Source organism: Lutzomyia longipalpis, chromosome 1, assembly GCF_024334085.1.
Source record: "Lutzomyia longipalpis isolate SR_M1_2022 chromosome 1, ASM2433408v1".
Classification (NCBI taxonomy): domain Eukaryota; kingdom Metazoa; phylum Arthropoda; class Insecta; order Diptera; family Psychodidae; genus Lutzomyia; species Lutzomyia longipalpis.
In genome coordinates, this window is record NC_074707.1 from 14,336,184 (window position 1) to 14,360,947 (window position 24,764).

Below are 24,764 nucleotides of genomic sequence, written 5' to 3' on the forward strand. Positions count from 1 at the left end.
ATTCACCCTCTTTTGGACACTGAGATTAGATTTGAATGCTTTGAACAAATTTAGGTGTTTCCATTCTCGGAATAATATGAAAACCCACAGAAAATTAAAATAATGAAAATTCTGTACAAATTCCTTGAAGATTTTTAATTTTTAACGCAAAATAGATTTATTTGCATATTCTCTTTAAATTAAAAGAAAAATAAACATGGAGATAGAAGAGAATGCTTAATTTTAAGTAAAATCGTGGGAAATTCTCTAATACAAAGATTTTTTCTATTTGGTTGGGAAATGCAATTTTCGGAATTTTCCACGCAAATTCATTAGGTACCTAGATTGGTAGATTGGTAGATTGTAGATAGGCAGAGTTGAAGGTATCGGCAGCTGAGCTCTGTTGTGTTCTTCGTGCCACCTCCTGCTCTACGATCCTGAATTTTTCTGTGCCTAATCTTTATTCACATTCAGTTGTTCAATCAATCCAATAACTCTATTGATTCTATTAAATATCTAATTCTACTAAAAGACTAGTGGATGCCCGTTTTCCAACATTTGATAAAACCAGCATTAGTTATCCACTTCCTGAGCCTTTGCGGAATGTAAAATCTATTGATCGGGAGTTAATCTCCTAAAAACAGGCCCTCAAATACCCCTCCGAAAAGTAGCTAATTTTAGAAGACCTGGTTTAGATCTGATATCTAAATTGCAAACTGCAATGCCACTATCCAGAAGCATATCCAAGAGACACTGTTAATAAAATTCAACTTACCCTACTCTGATAACTCTGTTAATTATTTTAATTACTCTAATTCTACTAAAAGGCTAGTGGAAGTCCGCATCCCATTACTTGCTAAACCAGCAATTGTAATCGCGAAAACAAACCACTTCCTGAGCCTTTGCGGAATAATAGAGTGTCTAATAGTCAGGAGTTGGCTTCCCCAAAATAGGCCCCCAACTCTGAAAAGCGACTATTTTAGAGGACCTATTATAGATCAGATCTCTAAATTGCAAACTGCAATGCCACATCCAGAGGCAAACTCAAGAGACACTACCCGGAAAAACCAACTTACCCTACTCTGGAGTCCAATTAAAGCCTCTCACCTGAGTTTCATTGCCTACCTTGCCCCGTAAGGGCGTGGCGTCACCTCAATTTGGATCATTGCTGCTTGATATCCAATCAATAATGCAGCAAAATGACCCAGAGAGCTCATCACAAAAAATATCACAAAAGATTCTCACAAACTCCGAAATGATTCAAGGCACAGAAAAAAAATACAATGCACACACAATCGGTGCTGTGTTTGTGTGTGCACTGTGACCAACAGTCAGCGCTCGTTCGTCGCTATAACTGTGATCTCTCTGCAGCAGCACGTCGACTCCACACCGCACCCCGCTCTCCATGCCATGAAATTCTCCCGGTAACACGTTCATGCAGATTCCCCGCGAGATTTCCGCGCTTCGCTCTCCTCGTAGGGCACTGTTTTTAGCACCTCGCGAAGCACACGCACTGGCGGAGAAATCCTCCACTTTGCAGCACAGCACAACGCGAAATTGGGCTTTTAAGCCAAAAAGAAGCTTTCAGACGCATGAGACGATGCGACTGGCTTGAAAGCTCAAACTGGACTCTTAGGTACCTAACTTTAACCTACTCTCATCCATCATGTAACATTTATTTTTAATATATTTTGAGAGCATAAAGATGAAGTTTCTATGAGATAATTCCATGCTAAAGTTAGATAAGTTAGACCCAATTTTCCAATATTTCCTGCAAGGTACATATATAGTTTTGTATCAAAATGTGTGTTCTTTTTTATTGAGGTCAAACAAACATTTAAGTTGTTCAATGAGCCACGGACATTATCGATATTGAGAGAACACACACACAAATTACAACGATGAGAAGGAGAAATGATGGGTTTGTTACGAAAGTTTCTCCAAACTTTTTCAATACGCTTCTATCCTCTGTGAATCCTTTTTTCTCCCTCTTGTTTTCAAAGCTCTTACGCTCTTTCCCATGCCCAGATTCTATTCTTTGAATGCCCCCATCGTATCCTTCTCCCCCGCCAGGTTGTGGGGTTGTGGGTAATTAAATGGGCTGAACTGTGTGGAAAGTGGTGTAGCATTAAATTTAGACAGCGCAATATAGTTGGAAAGGCCCCCATCCCCCGTCCCATTCTAACATTAAATGAGAAACCCTCAACTAGATAGACTGTGTTGACTGAATTTTTAATGCACTCCCAACCCCTTCTTTGACCTTTTGTCGTTATAGTGCGCAGTGCCACACTTGAGACACAACACGTAAGAGAGTGACTAGTAAATTGCAGTGATTAATGTATGAGCTTACGGAGAAGTAGAATGAAAAAAAAAAGCTCAGCATGATAACGAAATCCCCGGCATTCACTGTGGGCTTAAATTGAAAATTTTCAAAGCGAATATTCGATTTACTCCCCAGTCAAAAGGAACGTCCGAATGGGCACAATGGTGTAGTTCGGGGAAAAATGTAAATGAATCAAAGGAGTTTATTCAGGCTAGTATGAAAGATGATCCTCTATCGCAGAACAATTTTAACCCATCTCATCTTGTAGGGGAACATAAAAAATAGAAGAATCGCGAGAGAAACTCCCCAATATCCACTGGGATCACATAGAAAAGTGCAGTGAAAGTACAGTCCGGGAAAACATAACCTCAATTTTGGAACACCATTGAAATGAATAGGAGGACCTTTATTGTGTTCGACCAGCGTAGCATCGGGACCTCTTGAGCTCTTTATAACCTTCGCAACCTTTCCTGCCTACCCGGATGAAGATTTGAATGATTTTTGCTTCACTTCTGTCTTTCCGGACTTCCCGTTGTTGAGTTTTTTTTTCTCTTGGAGTGCTTTCCCTTGGAACTGTAATCAACAGTTTTGTGTAAAGTAACAAAGCTTCCCGAGGGCCTACTTTAACGTTCAAGGTGAGTTTCCGGGAAGCTTCCCGCAAGGCCCCAGAATTCAATTTCTCTCTCATTTTTGTAGATTCATCCTTATGGATGTAATTTCAGCCCAAAGGAGGCCAAACATGATGATGATGATTACAAAGCCTACGAATCAGCTCCCCTTGTGGTGCTCAACAGCTTTTCCGGCCAAGGGAAGCATCTGAAGCTTATGGCACAGATGCTGCAGAATATGTTTCTCACAATTAACGTGTCCACATGAAGATGATGCTGAATATTTCAAAGAGGAAGTTAGAGTGGAATCAGATCGGGATCTTTTTTCCCCCGTAGATTCAAAACGTCCACTCATGTCCAGGAAACGCCCTGCTGTTGAACCCATATCCAAGAGAAAGCATTCCAAGAAGAGAAAAAAAACTCAACAACGGGAAGTCCGGAAAGACAGAAGTGAAGCAAAAATCATTCAAATCTTTATCCGGGTAGGCAGGAAAGGTTGGGAAGGTTATAAAGAAGCTCAAGAGGTCCCGATGCCACGCTGGTCGAACACAAAAAAGGTCTTCCTATTCATTTCAATGGTGTTCCAAAATTGAGGTTATGTTTTCCCGGACTGTACTTTCACTGCACTTTTCTATGTGATCCCAGTGGATATTGGGGAGTTTCTCTCGCGATTCTTCTATTTTTTATGTTCCCCTACAAGATGAGATGGGTTAAAATTGTTCTGCGATAGAGGATCATCTTTCATACTAGCCTGAATAAACTCCTTTTCCAGGGCAATTTCAATGCAATTAGGGGTGTACCAGGAGTGCAACAAAATGGGCAACATTTTCCATCCTCTCCACCATTTCTCACCCCGTCTCCTTGCTTGCGGGGATAAATTCAGAAATAATTGGATTTTTGTGGGGAGGATTTATTTTCAAGGCAGGAGTGTTTGCACTTGAGGCTCTCTAACCACATACACTCGAGGGTAGATTCTCGGTGCAATGAAAGAAAATTATGTATACCAACATAGAGAGAAAAATTGGTATGTAGTTAAGATAGTAGAATGCTAATGGACTGAGTGATTTTATGTTAAATACATAAAACATTAATTAAAATTGATTAAAATAAAATAGATAGACTCACAACATTTTGTGTCGTTATAGTTCTCTTTTGTTCAATTGAGACGAATTTAAAATTCTTTTAACCCTTTAACGTCCAACGTGAAACATAAAAACATTGAAACATGCGCTCTTTTATCGCAATTTTTATTCTATGATTTTTTTAGAGGACTTTTCTCACTCAGAACGTCTTCTTTGACCCCTTATGCTTGAATTTGATGCATTTGTAACATGGAAAAACAATTACATTCAGAAATAATTGAAAAAATAAAATGTTTCACGTTTGGGTCAGCGTATGACCCAAAAAACCTTAAAGGGTTAAGTTCTGATTGAGCTTGTGTGGATTTGGCTTTAGCACATTTGTTTGATTTATCTGGGAAAATATTTTTCAAGTTTTTCCTGAACAACTCTATCAAAGCAAAATGTTGAAAACGACTTTAGGTTAATTAATGCAGCCATTTTGACCGAGCTATGCATTAGAAATATTTATTTAATTATCTGAATATTTGGCAACTTTAGAGATTATTTCTTTGGGGATCATGGAATCAATTTAATGCATTCCAATTACAAACTTAAACTATTTATACAAAATGAATGAATCTCCAAAGCCATGATACTTTAAACCGTTTTGATCTGTGAGTAGAACATGAAATCGGATAATTTCCACTTTATCATTGTTCTAGTTTTGGAAAGTCACACTAGTGGTCTTTCATGCTGACATGACACCCGACCACACAAAGCTACTAGAAGCAACACGATATGTGATAAAATTCTAAAGGAAAGTTTAGTTTTTGAGGAAGTGCAGTGTGTATGTTTGGGCACCATATTGAAGAAAGTTGTATACCATATTAAGTATGTGTTTTGGCAAAGCTAGAGTGGATTCCCAATAGTCGAAGTTGTCTTGTATGTATAGATTTACAGCTTCAGGCACCTTATGACTATAGCCATAATATATGCATAGAAGTGTCTGTAAAGTTACACTTAACACCATGCATATAGCACATACAACATAATTGATTTTCCATTGAAAACACACCCGGGTTGTCCATTTTCTGTTCACCCACACCCCACATAATCGTGGCATATCCCATGTGGCGAGGTTTGTGAGTGTACAAGATGATGAAAATTTGCCCCCTTAATTCTCACTCTGATAGTGTATTAGTTAGACTATATACACAAATTTATATATATGCATGGTGTTGTTCTTCCTAATGAAGACTGCAATTTGCAGAATGTTCCAACATTTGGTATTAAATTGAGAGACACGATTTCCAGCACCTGCAAAAGTGGGTTGGATATTTTAGGTGTTTGGGCGGTGAATTTTGGGGTTTCTGGATGCAGGGAGGGTGGGTTGAGAAGTTCAGTGTAAGATTTTGCACAATCCACCCACACCATCAGGAATACTCTGGGGTAATCAAGCAGAGGTGGAAGGTCATTTCTCAAACTTGATTTCCCATTTTACCCAACACCCCCCGTGCCGTAGTCCTTGTTACAGCTTCCACCCTGAAATTGATGTCCTCACTTGGTCGTAGATCAAGGCGTATTTCGCCCCCATCCTCCACATACACACCCCCTCGTCCCATTCACCGTGGAGCCGTTAATCGTTCAGCAACAGACGCCATCAACCGCACCATCCTTCAGCAAAATCCTGACCATCCTGTGGGACCGGGGGTGGTTGTAGTCTGATGCAGAATGCGTCAACTGAATGCTTCCAACCACGAACGTCTTCACTCTCTCCAACATATGTACACATATATGGTATTCTGGCCACCCAATGGTGCGACAATGACAGTCTGATGTTCCTACGAAATCCCACTACAGCGATTTCATTTGCGGCAGGAAAAGGGAGAGAAAACAATTTGCTGAAATGGCTCCCAGTACGTATTCAATTTCACTCTGTGGTATGGCCTGTGCTTCATGTTTAATCAATTGAATCCAGTCGGTATGCTCTCCCGTCATTGTTAATTTGTCATAAGACCAGTGGGGGGTGGGTGGATGGGTGCTCTGGGCAGTTGATGACCTAACAAATCATATATTTGCCTTCACATCACCATATGATCCCCAAAATATAATTCCCCACAATTCATTTTCAGATGCCTCCCCCCCCATCAGAGATCCATCCATATGTTCCTCAATTTGTACTTTCTCCCCAAATCTCTGTGAGTTCACTTTGCGAAATGGAAAATCAAATGTTACCCAACCAATTCTCTATACAAACCCCTTTCCTGTCACATTCGCCACACTGCGAACTCCCTCAGTTGCACACCTCTTATCTGTGGTTTCAATTAAAAATTTAATATCAATGGGCATCGAGATCAATGAGCAATCCTCCACAACGAACTCGGAATCAGTGTAAATCTTCCACTTCCCACAGGATGCGCACACATCATTGATACATGGTGTACCTGCATTTGAACTCTGTGGTACTGTATAACTTACATTCTAACTTCTAATGAGTAATCATGATTCAAGTAACAAAATCTCCATGGATTGGTTTCACGTGTTGGAATTCAATCAAGTATTATGTTAAAATGGAATGAGAATTGGGAATGTTAATGGAGCTATTGCTATATATACAAACTCTCCCTAAAATGTATATATATTATTTGCTTGAGAATGTGCTTTCCTCACGAATGCAATTTCCTCAATCCACGCGATTTGAATGCAAATTATAGTCTAATATTTGGGATGCTTAAATAACTCAAACAACTACATATATAGCGGGAAAATATGCCGATAGGAGTTGCATTTAAATGGTGTAAGTTGAAAGTTAAGGACATCTCTTGGGTTTTATGCTATATTTAATAGATAACATAAATTTTTCTTCATGCGTTCGTTTGATATACATATGTTTAACCCTTTAGGATCCATTGGGTCATACTCTGACCCAAAGACTCGAATTTGAAAATGTTTCACTTTGTATAGTTTTTTAATGAATATTTAGTCCAAATTAGTACAAGGCTATGTCTGTACAATCCTTGATAATTTTATGATCAAAAAAGGACATCCCCATGGATTCAAGAATGACAAAAAACTGTAAATTTTTGAGTTGTGTTTTTTTTGCCAAAATGTCTTATTTGAGCTCAAAGGAACCCCCAAAAATTATTTTTAGTTCAACCAGCTTGCTAGATTGATTGCTGACCTTAAAGGATTAAAGTTCATTCTTCTATGAGCTCACAAAGTAAATGTAAGAGAAGGAATGATTGCCATGCTCTATACCAATCACATATCATAAACAAAGGAGAATTTTCATAGAGGTACTTACGCCAAAGACTCCAAAGGATGAAAGACTTATGTCTGCACTATGAGTGGCATGCTGTGTAAAGTTTGATGTCAAAAGTCTCTCATCTTATACTGCAAAAGACTTCTAAAAACTTCAATTTTATCATTGAAAAATCACAAGACATAAAACATATTGAAATGTCAATGAACTCATATAGGGGGTAGCTCAATAATGACGTCGGAGAGGGTACATTTATCGCAAGGGTGAGTATCGTGCAGAGTGCTCAGATTAGTAATTTCCACTAGCCATCGTCACATTGGGGTTTCCGCTCCTTGAGGAGGTCTGATGGATTACCAATCTCACAGAGGACTTGGCACACGCAATGAGAATCACATTGGAATGATTGAAACAATATCCGCAACCCCGTCCCCCCAAACCCCAACAATCAGCCCCATAAATCCTTCCTTCTGGGGCTGCCATAGAATAACATATTGGTGATTTCTGAGTGCCTGACAGTGGCACTTTATTGGCATTTTATCTCGCACGTGATTCCATGAGGAGTCTTTCGTCGTTTTTTTCTCCATCGTGAGAAATTCTGAATGAACCAGATTGCAAAAAGAAGACCACTAGCCTGTAGCAGTTCATTGTGGGGTTAATAATTTGCAGGAATTGTTGAGCTGTACCACCCCATCTTACCTTCAATGTATACCTATATAGACAACTCATCTCGCATAACGGCTAAACTGCGGGGGCGAATTTATAATCTCTGGCCAGGGTCTATGCGCGCGTAATTCATCTGGGATGGAGAGAGCTATTATTCCACCATTTGTGGGTTATTCAGTAAGAAGATGAATATTTTATATTCATGCGGGTTTGCTGACGCATTTTTAATGAGGTCTTGCAAGATCTTTACCCGCAACACTGAATAAATTCCCAGGGTCACACGGGGTCGTGGGTGGGTGGTGGAAGTTCGCAAAAGCTATATAGTATAGTACCCCCCGGGGGAGGTTTGCCATCGTGTGTGCATAAATTGTCATTAACAAGGTCATTTGTGCTTCGAGGGGTGCGATGAACAATTGAGCAATCTCCCACGCAGTGTGGCCAAGTTGGGCCCTTGGGGTGATTTTGCCCCACAAACGACCATCACACAGGAACAACAACAGAAATCTCATCAATTATGTGTACATTTCCACCCAGAAATGGGCTTATAATCCCACTTACTCGATGAAATTCCCTATACCACCCTATTAGTTCTAGCGTGTGTGTGTGTGTGTGTGTGGGTGTCTGATCCAGAAGTGCCGGATGTGGCGAGGAAATCCATCGTGGAACCACTGAAGAATGGGCATTTTGTGGCTGCGACTGTGATTGAATTCTCGCGCGACAAATTGGATCAGTGAGGGATGTCAAAGAGACCCCCTACATAGTGCTTTGTGGTTATACTCGTATTGCCCGTATATTGCTTTGATATATTTCAAATTCTTGTTCAAATACAATTTTGCTATATGTATGTATCTTTTTGAATTTCAATTTCCCACAAATTCGTTAGATATTCCGCTATTGCTGCGTCCTATATACCTATGCAGGTATTTTGGTATTCATTTTGGTGAAGAATTTGTTTGTCAGATTTTTAAATTTTATTTTACATGAATAGAAATTAAAATTAAACGGAAAAACAAGGATAAAGGGCTTCAATGGAAATGTTCGTGGAAAACAATTATTTCCCATTTAATTGAAATAAGTTTAAACTCAGCAAATAGGTCGATTGACAATACTTGAAGTTTACCCAAAGCTCATAAATTTTGCAGCTAATTAATCCAATGCTAATGGCGCAAGGGTGTCCTCTATTAGTTCAAAAGCCCAACCAAACACAACAATCAATTTGCATTTACTGTCTATCATTATAGCATTTGTAGCTGGTGGCAATTGCATTGGGATTTATGATGCGGTTAATTATTAAGCGATCGTAAACTGCAATTTAAACTGCTTATAATATATTACGCTTCAATTGCAAAAGTAGACCAAGTCCTACTAATTAAAAATATCATTTTTAATCACTAACATAATGTGCTGGGTTTGTGGATTTTTTTTGCTTAATTACATCCATCCGCTGATTTCATCGGAAATGGGTTTGGTTAATTTTATTTTATTTTTTATCGACCGTACAATCATTCTCTGTTATGGTTGATTTACATTATTGGTTAGGTATATATAAATTACCACAACATAATATGTAGTTTTCATGGACCCCTGGGTAAATGTTAGCGAATTTCAATTTGTAAATTAGTAATAAAATTTAGGTTTTGGAACGTTTTTGGTTAGTCAATTTTATTTAATAAATAAAAAAAGGAGAGTAGAACATGGAAAAGCTCTAAAAGCTTCAATATATAGTACCTCACCTACACACATCTGTTGCGTACATACCTGTCCTTTATGAAAAAAAAATAGATAAAGAATTAATAAAGCTTTCATTTCATCATATGGATAGATTCCATTTATCCAAGATTAGATAGCCCTTATGATGAACTTAGATTTTTTTTCTTAAATCAAGGGGTCATCCCACATTTTTCAAACGCTTTAGCATCTGTTTTAGCTATACCGTACGAAATAGATTCCATCAAAAAGCATTTGCTTTGATTTAATGAAAGAAAACAATTAAAAAACAAATCCCATTGAACTTTCTCTTTACACATCCCCTCAATACAAGACTTTTTTTTACCTTCAAAAATATCTGGAAAAAAGAGAAAAGTTAAAAAAAAATAAAGTGAAGAAGGGTTAGAAATTTTTGGACAAAAAGCTCAGTAAAAAGCTCCTATGAAAGCTCACTCCAGCAGCAAAATTTTGTTAAAAAAAATTTAATTTCTATCACTTTGATTGGTTTTTTTCCGCTTTATCTCTTTTTTTTTCCTTTCCCAGTTGATTAAAATTATTGGAATCACCTCGACTACCTGAAGTTTTGGTCAAGATATCTGCTTGACGTCATATTTAAACTTTTCTATGTCACACAGTGGGGGACGAGATAATTGAAGATTTTATAAAAGATTCAAAGAATATAAAGCTTTTAACGGAAATCCGGATGGAGATAATTATGACATACATACATACATACATACATAGTAAAGCTCTTAGGCTTGATATCATGTATTCGTACAACGTTTATGCCATAGACCACGTCAATATTTCGCAAGTTTCCGCTAGAGAAACTTGCAATAATTAAAATATGATAGCTGCACCATTCGCTACTCCTGACGGTGTACAATTTCATTTGCTTTGTACCTAAAATTGGCAAGAAATTTATGTGGGTATGTGTGTGTAAATTGTGTTGATATCCGAGCGATAAGAATGGGAATACATGGTGGAGAGGGATGCCTTAATTGTGAAATCCGAGTGGCATCCATGAATGAAATAGACATTACTTTGAAATGAGAGGAGAATGAATACTACGGGTATAGGGATTAAGACTATGTTAGTGGGAACTTTATCATGCTAAATTTCGTTCATGCTCTCGCACAAAATTAACTAACCATAATTAATGTTTGTGTTGGCGGTAACTTGTGCACAAAGCACAACCCAGGGTGAGATGCGAGAAAATTTCCCCGAATAGGACCAAACTACGTGCGAAGGATGAAACAGCATAAGAACAGGAAATGTAAATTCAAAATGCTTTTGGAATTTCCGTCGAGTTAATATTTTACGTTGATGGAACCACAAGCATATCCTTGTGCTGGAATCATTTAAGGTTAATTTTGGACGTACTTATTCATAAAGGATACCTACTTTACTTCTTCACCTCAGTTATTAAATCCTTACCTAAGGTTCAGCTTGCATATTATTATACCTACGTATATAATAATTGTTTGGTTGCTAAATCAGGATCAAACTCATAATGAAAAATTATTTAGAACTTTTCCTTTGGGAGATTTCCGTCTAATATTTAGATTTGAAAATATTCCTAAATTTTAAACAAAAATGATTGATTTTTTACGGTTTCAAACTTAATTATCCTTTTGTAAAATGTGGGAAAGTTTAATAAAAAAATTTCTTAACATTCAAATTGTGTTCCTTCCAAGAAAAAGTCAAAGCAAAAACAACCTTATTAATTTAGAATAAAAAGACCAAAATATAGAAGAAAAATCACCGTATATCCTCTTTAAAAAAGCCATCAATTTTTTACAATTCTTATGGCTGATTTACCTTCTTACGCGCAAATCAAGGCGCAAATCGACCCGCCAGACGTAATCTTATTCATTCACGGTTATGATTTGAGGTGCTTGCGGGGGAAGATGATTTTTTTTTGTGGGAGAGAATGAGCAATGTTGATAAATTTTAAAATAGAAGCAACATTTACGTGCTCCCAGACAGGTGTGGGAGTATCTTGGAAAGTGAAAAAAAATACTGGGGAGAATTGGCAGTTTGAGAAAAAATATATCTAGGTAGGTTCACTCCAAAAGAAATGTAAATTATTGGCTCTTTGCGTCTCCACATTGAAGATGGGGGAAAATAAATCATTGCAAAAAGGAGGTACTGGCAGAAATAAATTCTTGTGTTATTTTATCGAGTGGTGCTGGGGAAAAAAATTGAAATGTATTCTTGAGGAGAGAGAAAAAGGCGCTTACGCTGGACGAGATAAATGAAGTATGCTGAACTTTGCATAAACTCAAAATGGAGATGGTTCCTGCAAGGAAAAACCCCTGGGGATAGAAGGAGCATCATGGAGGAAATGTATTTATGCTCCAACTAGTGATATACATACAATAGTGATGGATGCACTCATTGTGATTGCCTCATTATGCAAAAATTTAATATGAAAATAGGAGGAGGATGGCCTCTCCATCACGGATCGTCAGCCATAGTTGATTGCTACGGGATCGCTCTCACAGATGAGCGTGAGAAGTTTATTTCTTATGCAACATGAGCACATTATAAACACTGAAATTCACTCTGATGGCGAAACTCTATAAGCGGGGGGTGGGCATGAATAAGGAATTAGCATAAGTAATGAGGCAAAAAAGTGACTGAAATATTTGCCAAGTTCACTACACAGATGAGAAATAAAAAAAAATACAGAGACGAAGTAAAAAGATTGGATGAGCAAAAATTGGATATGAGGCATTAGTGAAGCAGATACAGCTCATCGTCCCCCGGAAAAGACAAGTGGAAGTTCTTGTGTAATTTACATAATTGTATTTATATGCAACATGCGGCAATTGAGATGGCATTAATCCGATTTCCGGGTACAGAGACATGCTTCCACGAGTGGCTTCTGTGTGGGGGGGGTGTATTCAGGAGCTTCCCCACTAGGCATTGAGAGAGTCCTTGATTTATGCACTTTATTCCACTTCCTCTGCCATCAACCATGTGCACACAGGGAAGATTCACTGCCTTGGTACACGAGGCTGTTTGAATAGTAATTGGCAAATTGCTTTTGATTCATTACAGTAAATTAAATCGCTTGATTGCCCCTCCATGAGATCCAATTCTGAATGCTCAAACCTTCCGTGAACCCCACCGCACTTCTCCGCCCAAGCAAATTCCTCATGAATGTGAGGTGAATTTATCAAACCAAAATCGGAAGGAAGTTAAACTGCCGTGGGTGGAAAATGTATGCTGCATCAATTGAAAGAAAGTACTTTGACGAATGAATTCCATGGTGATGCTCAATAAATTCTACATGAAAGATTTTTGAAAGCACACCCAGCACATTTTCATCATAAAAGCTTGCTAATTAGAGAAATGTTCATTTGTGAAATTTTACAATAGGCTACACCACCGTACAAACGCTTTAATTTGTTTCTTAATTTTCTCAGCTCATTTTAAATAACAAAAGACAACATAAAAGTAGCCTGGAGGTATTTGTTGTACTTTTCTTTTTAATGTTTCCCCTGAATTTTCCTGAATTCTGAAAGAATTTTCTGTTCTTATTACTTAGAATTTATTCCATATTTCAATAAGAAAAATTTATAAGTAGGGGTTGATTCTGTCAAAAATATTTTCTTTTTTGATTTTAAAAATTGTGAAATTTTCACAGTTGATTTCTTTGGTTAATCATGGAACAAGATGAAAATACTTTTCCGGAATTCTTTGAAAAATCTTTTTGAAAGATTCCAAAAAAAGATTTTTTTAAATTAAATATTTTAAAAATATTAAGTCATCAATTTACAAAACAAGTTGTAAGGAAAGAAATGAAAAGATTTATGACAAAATCAACCATATAAGTTTTCTTTTAAGTGACTTTTAATCCTCAATCGAGGTGAGAAACTGATATCATCAGCCATGCTTTCTTTTCCTGAAACTTTTCAAGGAAATTGAAGAGTCAGAGGAAGGGTTCAAAAAGGCAATGCTTTTCCGACAATACAACAAAGAAGTTCTATCGTATAAGAATTATTTTATTATGTTCCATAATCCATTTCAATTTCCTTTTCACAATTACACAGGAAACTATTTAAATTTCCGATAAAACACAATTTTAACCGACCTTAGGATTTTTCTGTTTTTTTTTACACTTTAAAAAGCTGCTATTTGTAAGGTTTACGATTACGGGGAAAAGTGAGGAAATATTGTTTGAGAAAAAGGGATGAGCTTTTGATGGATAAAAGTTTTTACATTTGAGGGAGTTTGAGTGAAAGATAATAGGATGACTTTGTCAATTTCTATGGTGTATTTTCACTGACTCGTGTCTGTTGTTTGTCATCCTTCTGTGTCATACATAATCCAATTAACTTCCTGTGTGAGGCGAGAGGAGTGTGTGTGTGTGTTGTTTGGCATGGAAGTTGATTCTTCTCCGCCATAAATAGTTTCGACATAAAATGCTATGGGCGCTATGGGGAAGGAAATTGCTTCATTTCTTAAATTGTTTCATTCCATTTTCCCACACTTTTCCATCTCTAAATATTTCTCTTTTGCAATTTATTCTACATATATTTTCTTTCGCCCTTTGTAATTCCCCCATCCCTTTCCCACCCCTTCTTCAAAAAATATATCTAGTACCAATGTGTGGTAGAATTGATTTTTGTACACGAAATGTACACTACACGATGTCACGAAATTGAATAAAATTTTACTTCACAATTGTTGATACACCCCAAAACACACCTTTTGGAAAATAACAGCATTTACCCATTCCACCCAATTGTCATATCAAATTTCACAATGAAATTTACATAAGGTTTGTCCTATTGTAGGTATAGCTGCTATACCACCTGGAAGCATTATTACAATGTAATTTTCATGGAATATATTTCTTCCATTATGTCCTACAAGGAATTTCTTGGAACTTCCACTGAAACTTACTATTTGATTTGATTTTCTATTATGTCGTGCACAATGGAGATACCTACATACTACATAGTATTTATTCATATGTAAATACAGGTATCACAAACCTACCGGTGTGCTGCACTAATATGCACATGTGTATATTTTGTTGGCATATTACTTATCCAAACAACGAAACTGATTTATTGCAAATCAGGTTTAAAAAATTATAATTTGTTGATTTAACGTCATTAGTTGATATTTCACATACATGGCTTATCATGAATTTTTATCAAGCATTTTTAAATCATATTTTATGGAAAAAAAAAAAAAAATTAAAATCAGAGGAAGAAATTAAAGGCTGTTTATGAAAATTTAAAATTCAATATTTAACCCAGATTTTCTCAAGAAATTTTTGAAATTTTCTCAAAAACTATTTTTAAAATTGTCTAAGAAACGTTAATTCTTAACCAAAATTCTTGAAATTTCACGCAATAAGTTCTTAAACTCTTCCTTTCAGTTCGGTTTAGACACTCTTGGTGAATAGACACGAATAGCGCATAGAGCTCCATTTTGTCGAGAGCAGTTTTTTTTCTCTCAGAGTTTATTGAGAGTATTGAATTTTTTTTTGCGCCAATTTCTTATTGATTGAATTTCTTATAAGTGAGTTGAAGTGATGAGTGCCCATTCAGGGGGGCCTGGCCCTCCTGCAGAAACTTTTAATTTGTACAACACCTTGCATCGTGGGCAAATGCCCACACTTGAAGAATCTACAAAACGCAATTACAAGGCCCTTCGCAATGCATTCTTTACTCATCCATCGGATAGTGAAAAATACTTCATTATCAGTGGGGAAAGTCTCAAGGAGATGGATATTTTTGATATCCAACAAGGACTACAGGATATTTCAAAGGATAAATTTAAGACAGCCATGCGACTCCAAAGTGGGGATATCCTAGTACAGACGAAAGATATACACCAAATCAATGCACTCAAGGCCACCAAAATTTTTGGAAAGGAGAAGAAACCGGTTTCTATATCGGAGAACGGTGTATTGAACCAGTCCCAGGCAATCATCAGATGCAAAGAGTTGACGCGTGTTAAAGAGGAGAGAATTATTGCACAGATGGGAGAGCAAAATGTGATTGGAGTACAGAAGATTAAACGGAAAGATAATGGACAATGGATCAACACTGCAACACACATTTTGACCTTCAGCACTCCAACATGCCCTGCTGAAGTAAATGTTGGATATTTGACTGTGAAGACCGAGATCTACATTCCATCACCATTCAGATGCGTAATATGCCAGAAGCTGGGGCACACCAAGAAGAGATGCAACTCAAAGAAGAATCGTCCGAAGTGTGGAATTTGTGCTCAAGATTCACATGAGCCGGATTTCATCTACCCATGCAACCTGCCCAAATGTGTGAATTGTCTTGGTGCCCACCCAAGCCACAGCAAAGCGTGCCCAAAATACATCGAGGAGAGGGAAGTTAATGCAATCCGCGTCACCCTAAGGATCCCATACAATTTGGCGAGAGAGGAGTTGAAGAGGAGGAAGGGAGTTCCCAACCCCATCCTAAATTCCTATCCTAATTCCGTTCCTTCTAAATCCATCTCTTATGCTCAAACAGTATCAAAATCTGAAGGTACAAGCACCGTTAGCACCGATTCATTAAGTAAAGTAAGTAAAGTAGTTTATTCTGCAACTAAAACACCTCATGTAAACCGATCTCAGGTACAGTCACGAGCTGCAAATTCACTATTAAAAGCTCCTAAAGCATCTAAAGTTACAAACAAATCATACCGAAGGGCAATTAATGCTGCTCAAATTAATAATACTGTTCATGATGACACCAATGTCTCATACACAGTACTTGCTTCCCCAAATTATTCAAAAATTCGCACACCAAACTCCACCAATGCTCAATGCAAAGAAATTAGTCAAAATTCTCCTGAAATTAGTCAGAATAAAATCCAATTCACCCAAGATTCATCGCAGGCTATGTCTGTTGAGGTTGATGAAGATCAACCTGTTCCCTTCCCTCCCCCTGATCCTCCTCCTTCTCCTCCCCTATCCTTCCATTCCTATTCCCCCTCTCCTTGTTCCTCCACTGGAGGTTCTGATCGTCCCAAAAATTCAAGATTCTCTGATGAAGATGACCAAATGTTAAGTGACGATGATGACGTCTAACAATAATAATTCAGAAAATCTCAATGAAATTGATTTAAATTCTTTTGACGATAATTTTATTTCACCTCAATTTCAAAATAATGTAAATAATAATCTTTTATGTACAAATCCTTCTTTTGTACAGTGGAATTGCCATGGCTTCTGGCCCAGAAAACCAGACATTGAATTGTTAATTAATGAAAAGCAACCAGTTGCTCTTTGTCTTCAAGAAACTCATATTAAATTTAATCACAAAAATATTAATGGCCCAACTATTAGTGGGTATAATGCTGTTCATCAAAATCTTTCAGATAATCCCACAATGAGTGGCGGAGTCTCAATTTTTATACAAAATGGGTGGTCTTTTGATCCTATTGATTTGAACACAAATTTAGAAGCCATTGCTATTAGACTGCAATGGCACTTCCCCATTACAATTGTTTCTATTTATATTAATCCCGGAATTCCAGTTGAAGAATTAGAAATAGTTAATTTGATTAGACAGTTGCCCACTCCTTTTATTATCATGGGAGATATCAATGCTAGCAATCCTTATTGGGGTAGTAACAAGCTTGATCGTCGTGGAAAAATAATTGAAAAAATTGTTAATTCTGAAAATTTAATAATTCTGAATAATGGATCTAACACTAATTTGTCTGTTGCCCACGGAACTTTTAATGCTATTGATCTTACAATAGCTGATCCTCAAACCGCGTCTCGGTTTGTTTGGACTGTTGATAATGATTTAAGAGGTAGTGATCACTTTCCTATTTATCTCACTGATATCTCTTTTTCATATAAAGAGGTCTCATCTCAGTGCAGGTGGATTGAATCGGGGGCAGATTGGGATAAATTTTCAGAATTAATGCCAAGATGTTTTGCTTATAATTGTAATTTTCCTTTGATCTCGTACAATGAGGTAAAGGAGTGTATAATTTCTACTGCTAATTCATCAATTCCAAAAACTAAAGGTGGCAAGCAATTCAGAAGAGTTCCATGGTGGACACCTGAGATAAAACTATTAATTAGAGAGAGAAAAAGAAGTCTTAAAAAATTTAAAAAATATCCAACAGCTGAGAACAAGGAAGCATATCTTTCTATTGTTCAAAGGACTCGGGATAAAATTAATGAAGCAAAAACTAATTCATGGAATAGTTTTACCAATACCATTGATTCAAACACCCCACCAAGTGAAATGTGGAGAAAAATTAACGCAATTAGAGGAATTTCAAGTCCAAAAATTAGATATGTTAATTGTGATCAAGGAAGTTCTACTGATTCAAAAGAAATTGCTAATATTTTGGGTAAAAAATTTGCTTTCCCTTCTTCTAATATCTCTCTAAGTAATAGTGAAGTTGATTTTAAGAATAAACTTCTGAATGATTGCCCTGAAACTACAATATCTCTGCCATTTTCTGCTGAAATTAATAACTTTTTCTCTTTTCAAGAACTTAAAGTTTCTCTTTCAAAAAGTAAAGGAAAGTCATATGGCCCTAATTTAATTACTTATTCTATGCTAAAAAATTTACCTCAAGAAGTTCATTTATTTTTGTTAAAATTGTTTAATGATATGTGGGAAAAATCTATTTTTCCTGAAGATTGGAAAGATTCAATCATTGTACCTATTCCTAAAAACACCCCTAATGGACCACAAGATTATAGACCCATAACTCTTACAAATTGTGATCTTAAGATTTTTGAGCGAATGGTTAATGCTCGACTTGTCTGGTTTCTGGATTATAACAATCTTCTTTCAAATAATCAAATAGGTTTTCGTAAAGGAAGGTCTACTTATATGTCAGTTGCTAAACTTACTGGGGACGTCTTTGAGTCCTTCCAAAAGAGATCTCATACCTCCGCGATTTTCTTTGATATTGAAAAGGCCTATGACAGAGTATGGAGTGAAGTAATCATTAATCAACTAATTGAGTGGGGTCTAACTGGGTATATTCTAGAATTTATCAAATTCTATTTAAAACCCAGGAAATCAAGAGTACGGGTTAATAATGAACTATCAGATGAAAATACTTTTGAAAATGGAGTCCCCCAAGGGGGTGTCCTATCAGTTACTTTGTTTCTTATATCAATAAATAAAATTTTTTCCCTATTTCCAGTTGATGGTCCTAATAAAATTCTTGTTTACGCAGATGATATTGTAGTTTACAATAGTAATCCTAAAGATGATGTCAGATGTATTGAACTGCAGACTTGCATTAATGAATTGAGTAAATGGGCAGCTGTTAATGGTTTTCGATTTTCTTCAAAAAAAACTAAAGCTCTTCACTTTTGTAGAAAAAATGTAAGATGTACCCCACTTACATTCTCTCTTAATGGCACAGTACTGGAAAACGTTAAAGAATATAAATTTTTGGGAGTACATCTTGACTTTAAACTAAAATTTAACACTCATATTAAGAATCTTAAAATTGCTTGTAACAAAAGAATAAATATTATTAAATGCCTATCTGGTCTAAGTTGGGGATCGCATAGAGACTCACTTAGAACCATTCATCATGCTCTTGTACTTTCAAAACTATTTTATTGTAGTGAAATTTATTTTCCAGCTGCTAATAAATCTTTGTTAGACACTTTGAGCAGTGTTTACAATGCAGGGTACCGGCTTAGCTCTGGGGCTTTCCGGACATCCCGTGTTGAGTGCCTTCTTGCTGAATCTGGAGTTCCTTCCATGAAACTAGCAATAGAATTTCAATGTGCTAAGTCTGCAGTTCGACTCCTTTCAAACTCGTCTGCCCCCGGTTTTGAAAATTTGCTATGTTGGGAAAATAGGAAAGATGTAACTAGTTTCTACTCCTTTAGTGGCAACCTAATTCAAAATATGATTTCAGAAATTAATATTGAAATACGCTCTCCATCATTACAACCTTCTTGGTTGCTTAATGATGATTATATTAATACTTATATGACCACAGTTAATTATAAAGAAAGAACAACTCCTGAAATAATTAATATATTTGATAATATTGTTAATAGCATTCACACTGATTCTTGTGTGATCTATTGTGATGGATCAGGCAAAGACGATTTAAAAAGCTTCGCTATAACCACTGAAGATAATCTTATTTTCAGTTGTAGATGTCATCCCCAAACTACTGTTTTTGAGCTTGAAGCAATGGCAATTAAAAAATCCCTTGAGTTCATTCAAGATACAAGAAGAAATAATAGTTCTGAATTAATTAAATGGATTGTAGCTTCTGATAGTCTGAGTACTATCGAAGGTGTTAAAAATATTAAAAATGATTCTCCTATTATTAATAACATAAGATCTATTTTGATTAAATTGAAAGGTACGGCATGTCTTCTTTGGGTCCCAGGACACAAAGGGATTCCTGGAAATACAAAAGCAGATTTTGAAGCTAAGAAAGCTCTTGAATTACCTATGCCTACCTGTAATGATCTCACACTCAAAAGTACTCTTAATTTAATTAAAAATAAATTTAAAACAAAAAATTTGAATTGGTTTAAGACTGAGGTACCTGGTCTGATGAATAAAATTAGTTCATCACTTTCCCGACCTAAAATCCCTAGTTCTCTTTCCCGAAAAGAGTGTACCATCATATCCCGCATACGTATAGGTCACTCTAGACTCACTCAATCCTATAAAATGACTAAATCACCTCGTCCCATTTGTACCTTTTGCAATATTAAAAATGAATTTCTTACCATTGAGCATATTATTCTACATTGTAAAGTTCTAAATAATATAAGAAATAAAATTTTTGGAAAGAAATCAGCTCTTGAGCTACTTGACTTCTCTGAGGTCGGGTCTAGAAAAATTCTTGAATTTTTGTCAGAAATTAAAATTATTAATGAAATTTAATGTAAATTAGTTTTTTTTTTTAAATTATACGGTGCGAAATTGTAAAAAAAAGTACCTGAATAAAATAAATCTAATAATAATAAAACTCTTCCTTTAACCGAATCTATACGATTTTTGTGAAAAATGAAATTTTTATTTACACAAAATCGACGAAGTAACATTTCCGAGCGTACGGAGTATAATAAAATGTGGGAGACTCTGGGTTAGTACAGAGCATTATATTGCCCAAAAACCAACCAAATCCCTAAAAATTCTTGGAAATTTCACAAATACCAAACATCTCAATAATCTCTATTTAATGCACTTATTCACTTCAACCCCTTCTTCCCTAAAGCTTTCAATATGGATTAGTTTTGATATTTTCACTTAATTAGTCTTCGTTGGTATTGCACTACAAAATGCAACAATGTGTAAATGTAAATGAGATGATTATAATAATGAAATACATTCTAAAACATTGTACAAAATGCCATACAATATGCAATATGGTTAAACACAAAACCCGATAGTATACACATAGTTCGAGTACAAATTTTCAGAATCAAATTCAAACCTTCCCCTATGTATGGAACTCCGTGCATTTCAGCGGAATAACATCAAGTTTAACATTAGTTGCGCTACCATCACGGCGTGTTTGAGACTCATTCAAGTGTAAAAGGAAATCACTTTATTGTACATCGGTAATTAACCCAACATTCCATCTGACGCGTGCAATACGGAGTTTTGCGGAAATTCGTCGCCTCCATAAGCTCCACAGCAGACTTCCCGGTTGTCCGCAACATCATATATATGTGTATTATACTGCTTGGTAATTGACAATTTCGGATGCAATCGAAACTCAATTATCTCCCCCATACATATAGATGTTGTAGCAGAGTGCGCCTTATTCTATCCACCCCACAAACTTCCCATTTTTCCAGCTATTTTGTCCATCGCAACGAGTGGCGGAAGTGTAAATCGATTTTTGCTATGTCGACATAGAGAATCCTATTACAAGCTGTGTGTAAATACTTAATAGCAACAATAAATAAATAGTGCAGAACGCTTAATTGTGAATAATAAATTCTTTGTATTGTCGGCCACATAAATATTCCCCTTCAACCATCCGTTTTACCCTCCTATGTATGTATGCCATTGAGTAAGCATGGATGGAGCTTGAAGGAGCACATTGTGTATGAGGGGGCCTTTCAGTCTGTGCCAACGCAGCAACATTCGAAAGCACAATCCCAACACAAAACATTGATTGAACATTAAAGTACCTACCTGGACGGGAATCGATACGAGATTCATGTAGGTAAAGTAAATATTTTATGTTGATTTTTTTATTTATTTAAAATGAACGTGCACTAAATTTACTTCATGGACTTTGTTTTTTTTGCTTTGAGAGATAAATAAAATAATTCATGAAATTAGTTTATTCTTTAAAAACTAAAACCAATGCAAAACCATTTATGCAAATCTGGTAGCCCTAATGTAGCCGAAAAAGCTTATTTTGTCTAAATAATTATTTTCGATTCGGAAAATTCCCAAAATCGTTTAAAACCGATAAATAGAAGACGCAACCAGCACTGTATCTTTGAAAAGTATTTAATACGTATTTTACAGCTTATTACACCAAAATTAACTCGAGTGTAAAAGGCGTTAAGACACATAATAATGTTGATATTTTGATAAGCTATAATACCGTGGTGTACTGTGATTTGTTGACTGGTGGAGATTTTAAGCATTGAAGAACTTGCGATGCTTCAGGAGATTCTACATGTTGTTCGGCTTCGTAATACTGAAGAACTTGCGATGCTTCAGGTGATTCCACATGTTGTGAGAGTAGTTGTAACTCAGGACTTTTCCCATTTGCGATTTCCGACCCTTGGAGCATTGGTACAGCGCATTGCCGGAGTTTAAAGTAGCTCTTTCGGTTTTTTTTTTTTTAATTTTGATGATATCGTCAGCTTTAAAGTGTCGGCTGCAGACTAAATCATAATCTTCAATTATTTTTTTCTCCATTCTCAGACTTATTATCCAAAGCTCCCGCTCTGATGGACATGCTGGGAATCTGAATTTAAAAAAAAAAATGTTTAAAAATCTAAAAAATTAACACGAAAGATCGATAAGATCTCATTGTAAAAATGTAATTTTGAGGGAAGCATCACAATGGAGGTAGCTTGTGTAGTCCATTGACTCGTAATTGAGGAACAATGGGCTCTTTGGAATTGGGACCACATGTTTGGCAATGCTCAAATGACACCGAAACTTCCCTGTCAGCCAAATCACAGCCTTGCGTTGTGGAAATTTCAAACAGAACATATAGACTCGATAGCCGGAGGCTTTTCGTTTGAGAACCATTTTGCTTGTGCCACATCGTAGACACCGGAAGACTTCCTCTCAAATCTCAATTGAATTGGATCTCAGGCCAATTCTTTCGTGGTGTATTTGAGCTCACCGTGATTACTCGGAAGGTTTTGCTGTAGAATTTAATTTGTTCCTTGTGAGCACAACTTCTGGTTGTTTGACACCATCACAGATCGCCTTGAGGTCAGCTACGAGTCCTGCTTGTAGTTTTGGTTGTGTCAGGCTCAAACTCATAGTGTCATAACCTTCCACAAGACCCATTCCGTGTTACCGGCACTAGAAAGTCATTGTCAATCACCCCAATGTAGCTGCGCCCATTGATGATATTGGTGTACTCAGCATGGGTGGCATCTGTGCCAATTGAATGCTTCTGCATTAGGGCAATAAGATCAGCTTCCGTCAGCATTTGAGGGGTTGTGGTTGTCCGTTTGAGCATTACCAGAAAAATTTGTGACAAATCTCTAATTTGTTGCTTAGAAAATTGCGGACACTACGGATTGATCCTTGTTAATGTGATTCATTGATATTGCCCAGGATGAATCCATCAGAAACATCAATTTACCTGTGATATGAGGCTCCATTATGTTGTCTGCTAGGGCGCTCCCCGCAGACAACACACTTCATTTTTTTCACTCAAAACCCTCAAAACACTCAAAATCACAAAAATACAAAACAAAAAACATAGGTTAGGTTTTGGAGAAAGAGAAAGAAAAATATTTTTCCAGTGCCAATCAATAGATGGCAGTATTGTTCAAAAAGACTAAAAAATGAAAATTCTTTTCTTTTTTTTAATAAAATTAATATTTTTCAATATTTAGAAGACTGATCACACGCTCATATTCTGTCATTCAAAAGGGCATCAGATGTAGAATTTAATGGTACAAAGGGTTTTAGGATTGATACTATAGTTTAAAAAGCGCAGACCAAAATTCATTTCATACTACAGAATTCCATACAAAAACTGAGTCGTGTACATGGCCTGGTAAAAGGTCAAAATGCCATCCCTCCCCCACTCCCATCAATCAAAGATAATTTAAAGATTTTACAGGATCTTTACTTACTATCTAATTTATCCATTTTGGCACAAGCATCACCAAGACAATATTGGTTTATGCTTTGAGTTTATGTTTCTTTCATTCTGTTTCGTTTATTTTTCAACTGTTCGGCAAGATTATTTTTCCATCCTTGTTGAAGGAAAAGGGTCAATAGGAATCGATAGGTGGAGGAAATTCGGTATCGGTGAGTCGGCAGATATGGGTAGTATGTTGGAAAGGGAAAATGAATTGGCCTAATAAATACCCACTCGAACGATTTTTTCTCCTTTCGCTATTACTCTTCTCTTTTCCAGAAGGTTCACTATAATGTACCATTCCCCGGCATTATATTTTTCTCTGGGAGTTCGTCAATTTGCAAAGATCCAGAAGGTTGTGTTTTTTTTCAATATTATTCTTCCGTTCAGCATCGAAAGGACAGATTTTTTTCGCATTCAGGGCATTTCATGCAGCAGTGGGGTAAGGTGGAGAGTATCCAAGTCATGAGTTACATTGAAAATGAGAGTCAAATGATGAGAGAAGGCCGGGGGACGTCCAGAAAGGATGAAATCGGCAGAGACAGTATTCTACAAATATTTATTTGGGTCAACTCGCCAATTGAGATGAATGGTAGTATGTGCAAAACAGACGGTAGTCTTATATATATGCATACATATTTAAATATGTTCTACCAACTATGTCTCTATCTCAGTGTTAGACACTGGATGAACTCCCTTTGGGAATGGTTACACTGCAAATATTTGTAGATCCAACTGAATTACTTCAATCTCATATTGTGTCAAAAGTCTTTTGGAAGTTGATGAAAGATGAAACTTGTAAATATAGATAGTATAATATTGCCTTGGCATTCGTTGTTCAAAACGAA

At 36.4% G+C, this 24,764-nt stretch overlaps 2 protein-coding genes across 2 annotated transcripts in view; one reads left to right on the top strand and one right to left on the bottom strand.

Annotated features, from left to right (window-relative positions):
• The window catches only part of LOC129792487 (STAM-binding protein-like A), a 781,560-nt gene that overhangs the window by 271,118 nt on the left and 485,678 nt on the right, over positions 1–24,764 (bottom strand). The gene's annotated exons all lie outside the window — the stretch shown is intronic.
• LOC129786930 (uncharacterized) lies at positions 15,236–21,153 on the top strand. Its single transcript, XM_055822187.1, has 2 exons — positions 15,236–16,171; positions 21,085–21,153. The coding sequence occupies exons 1-2, from the start codon at positions 15,236–15,238 to the stop codon at positions 21,151–21,153; spliced, it is 1,005 nt and encodes a 334-aa protein (XP_055678162.1).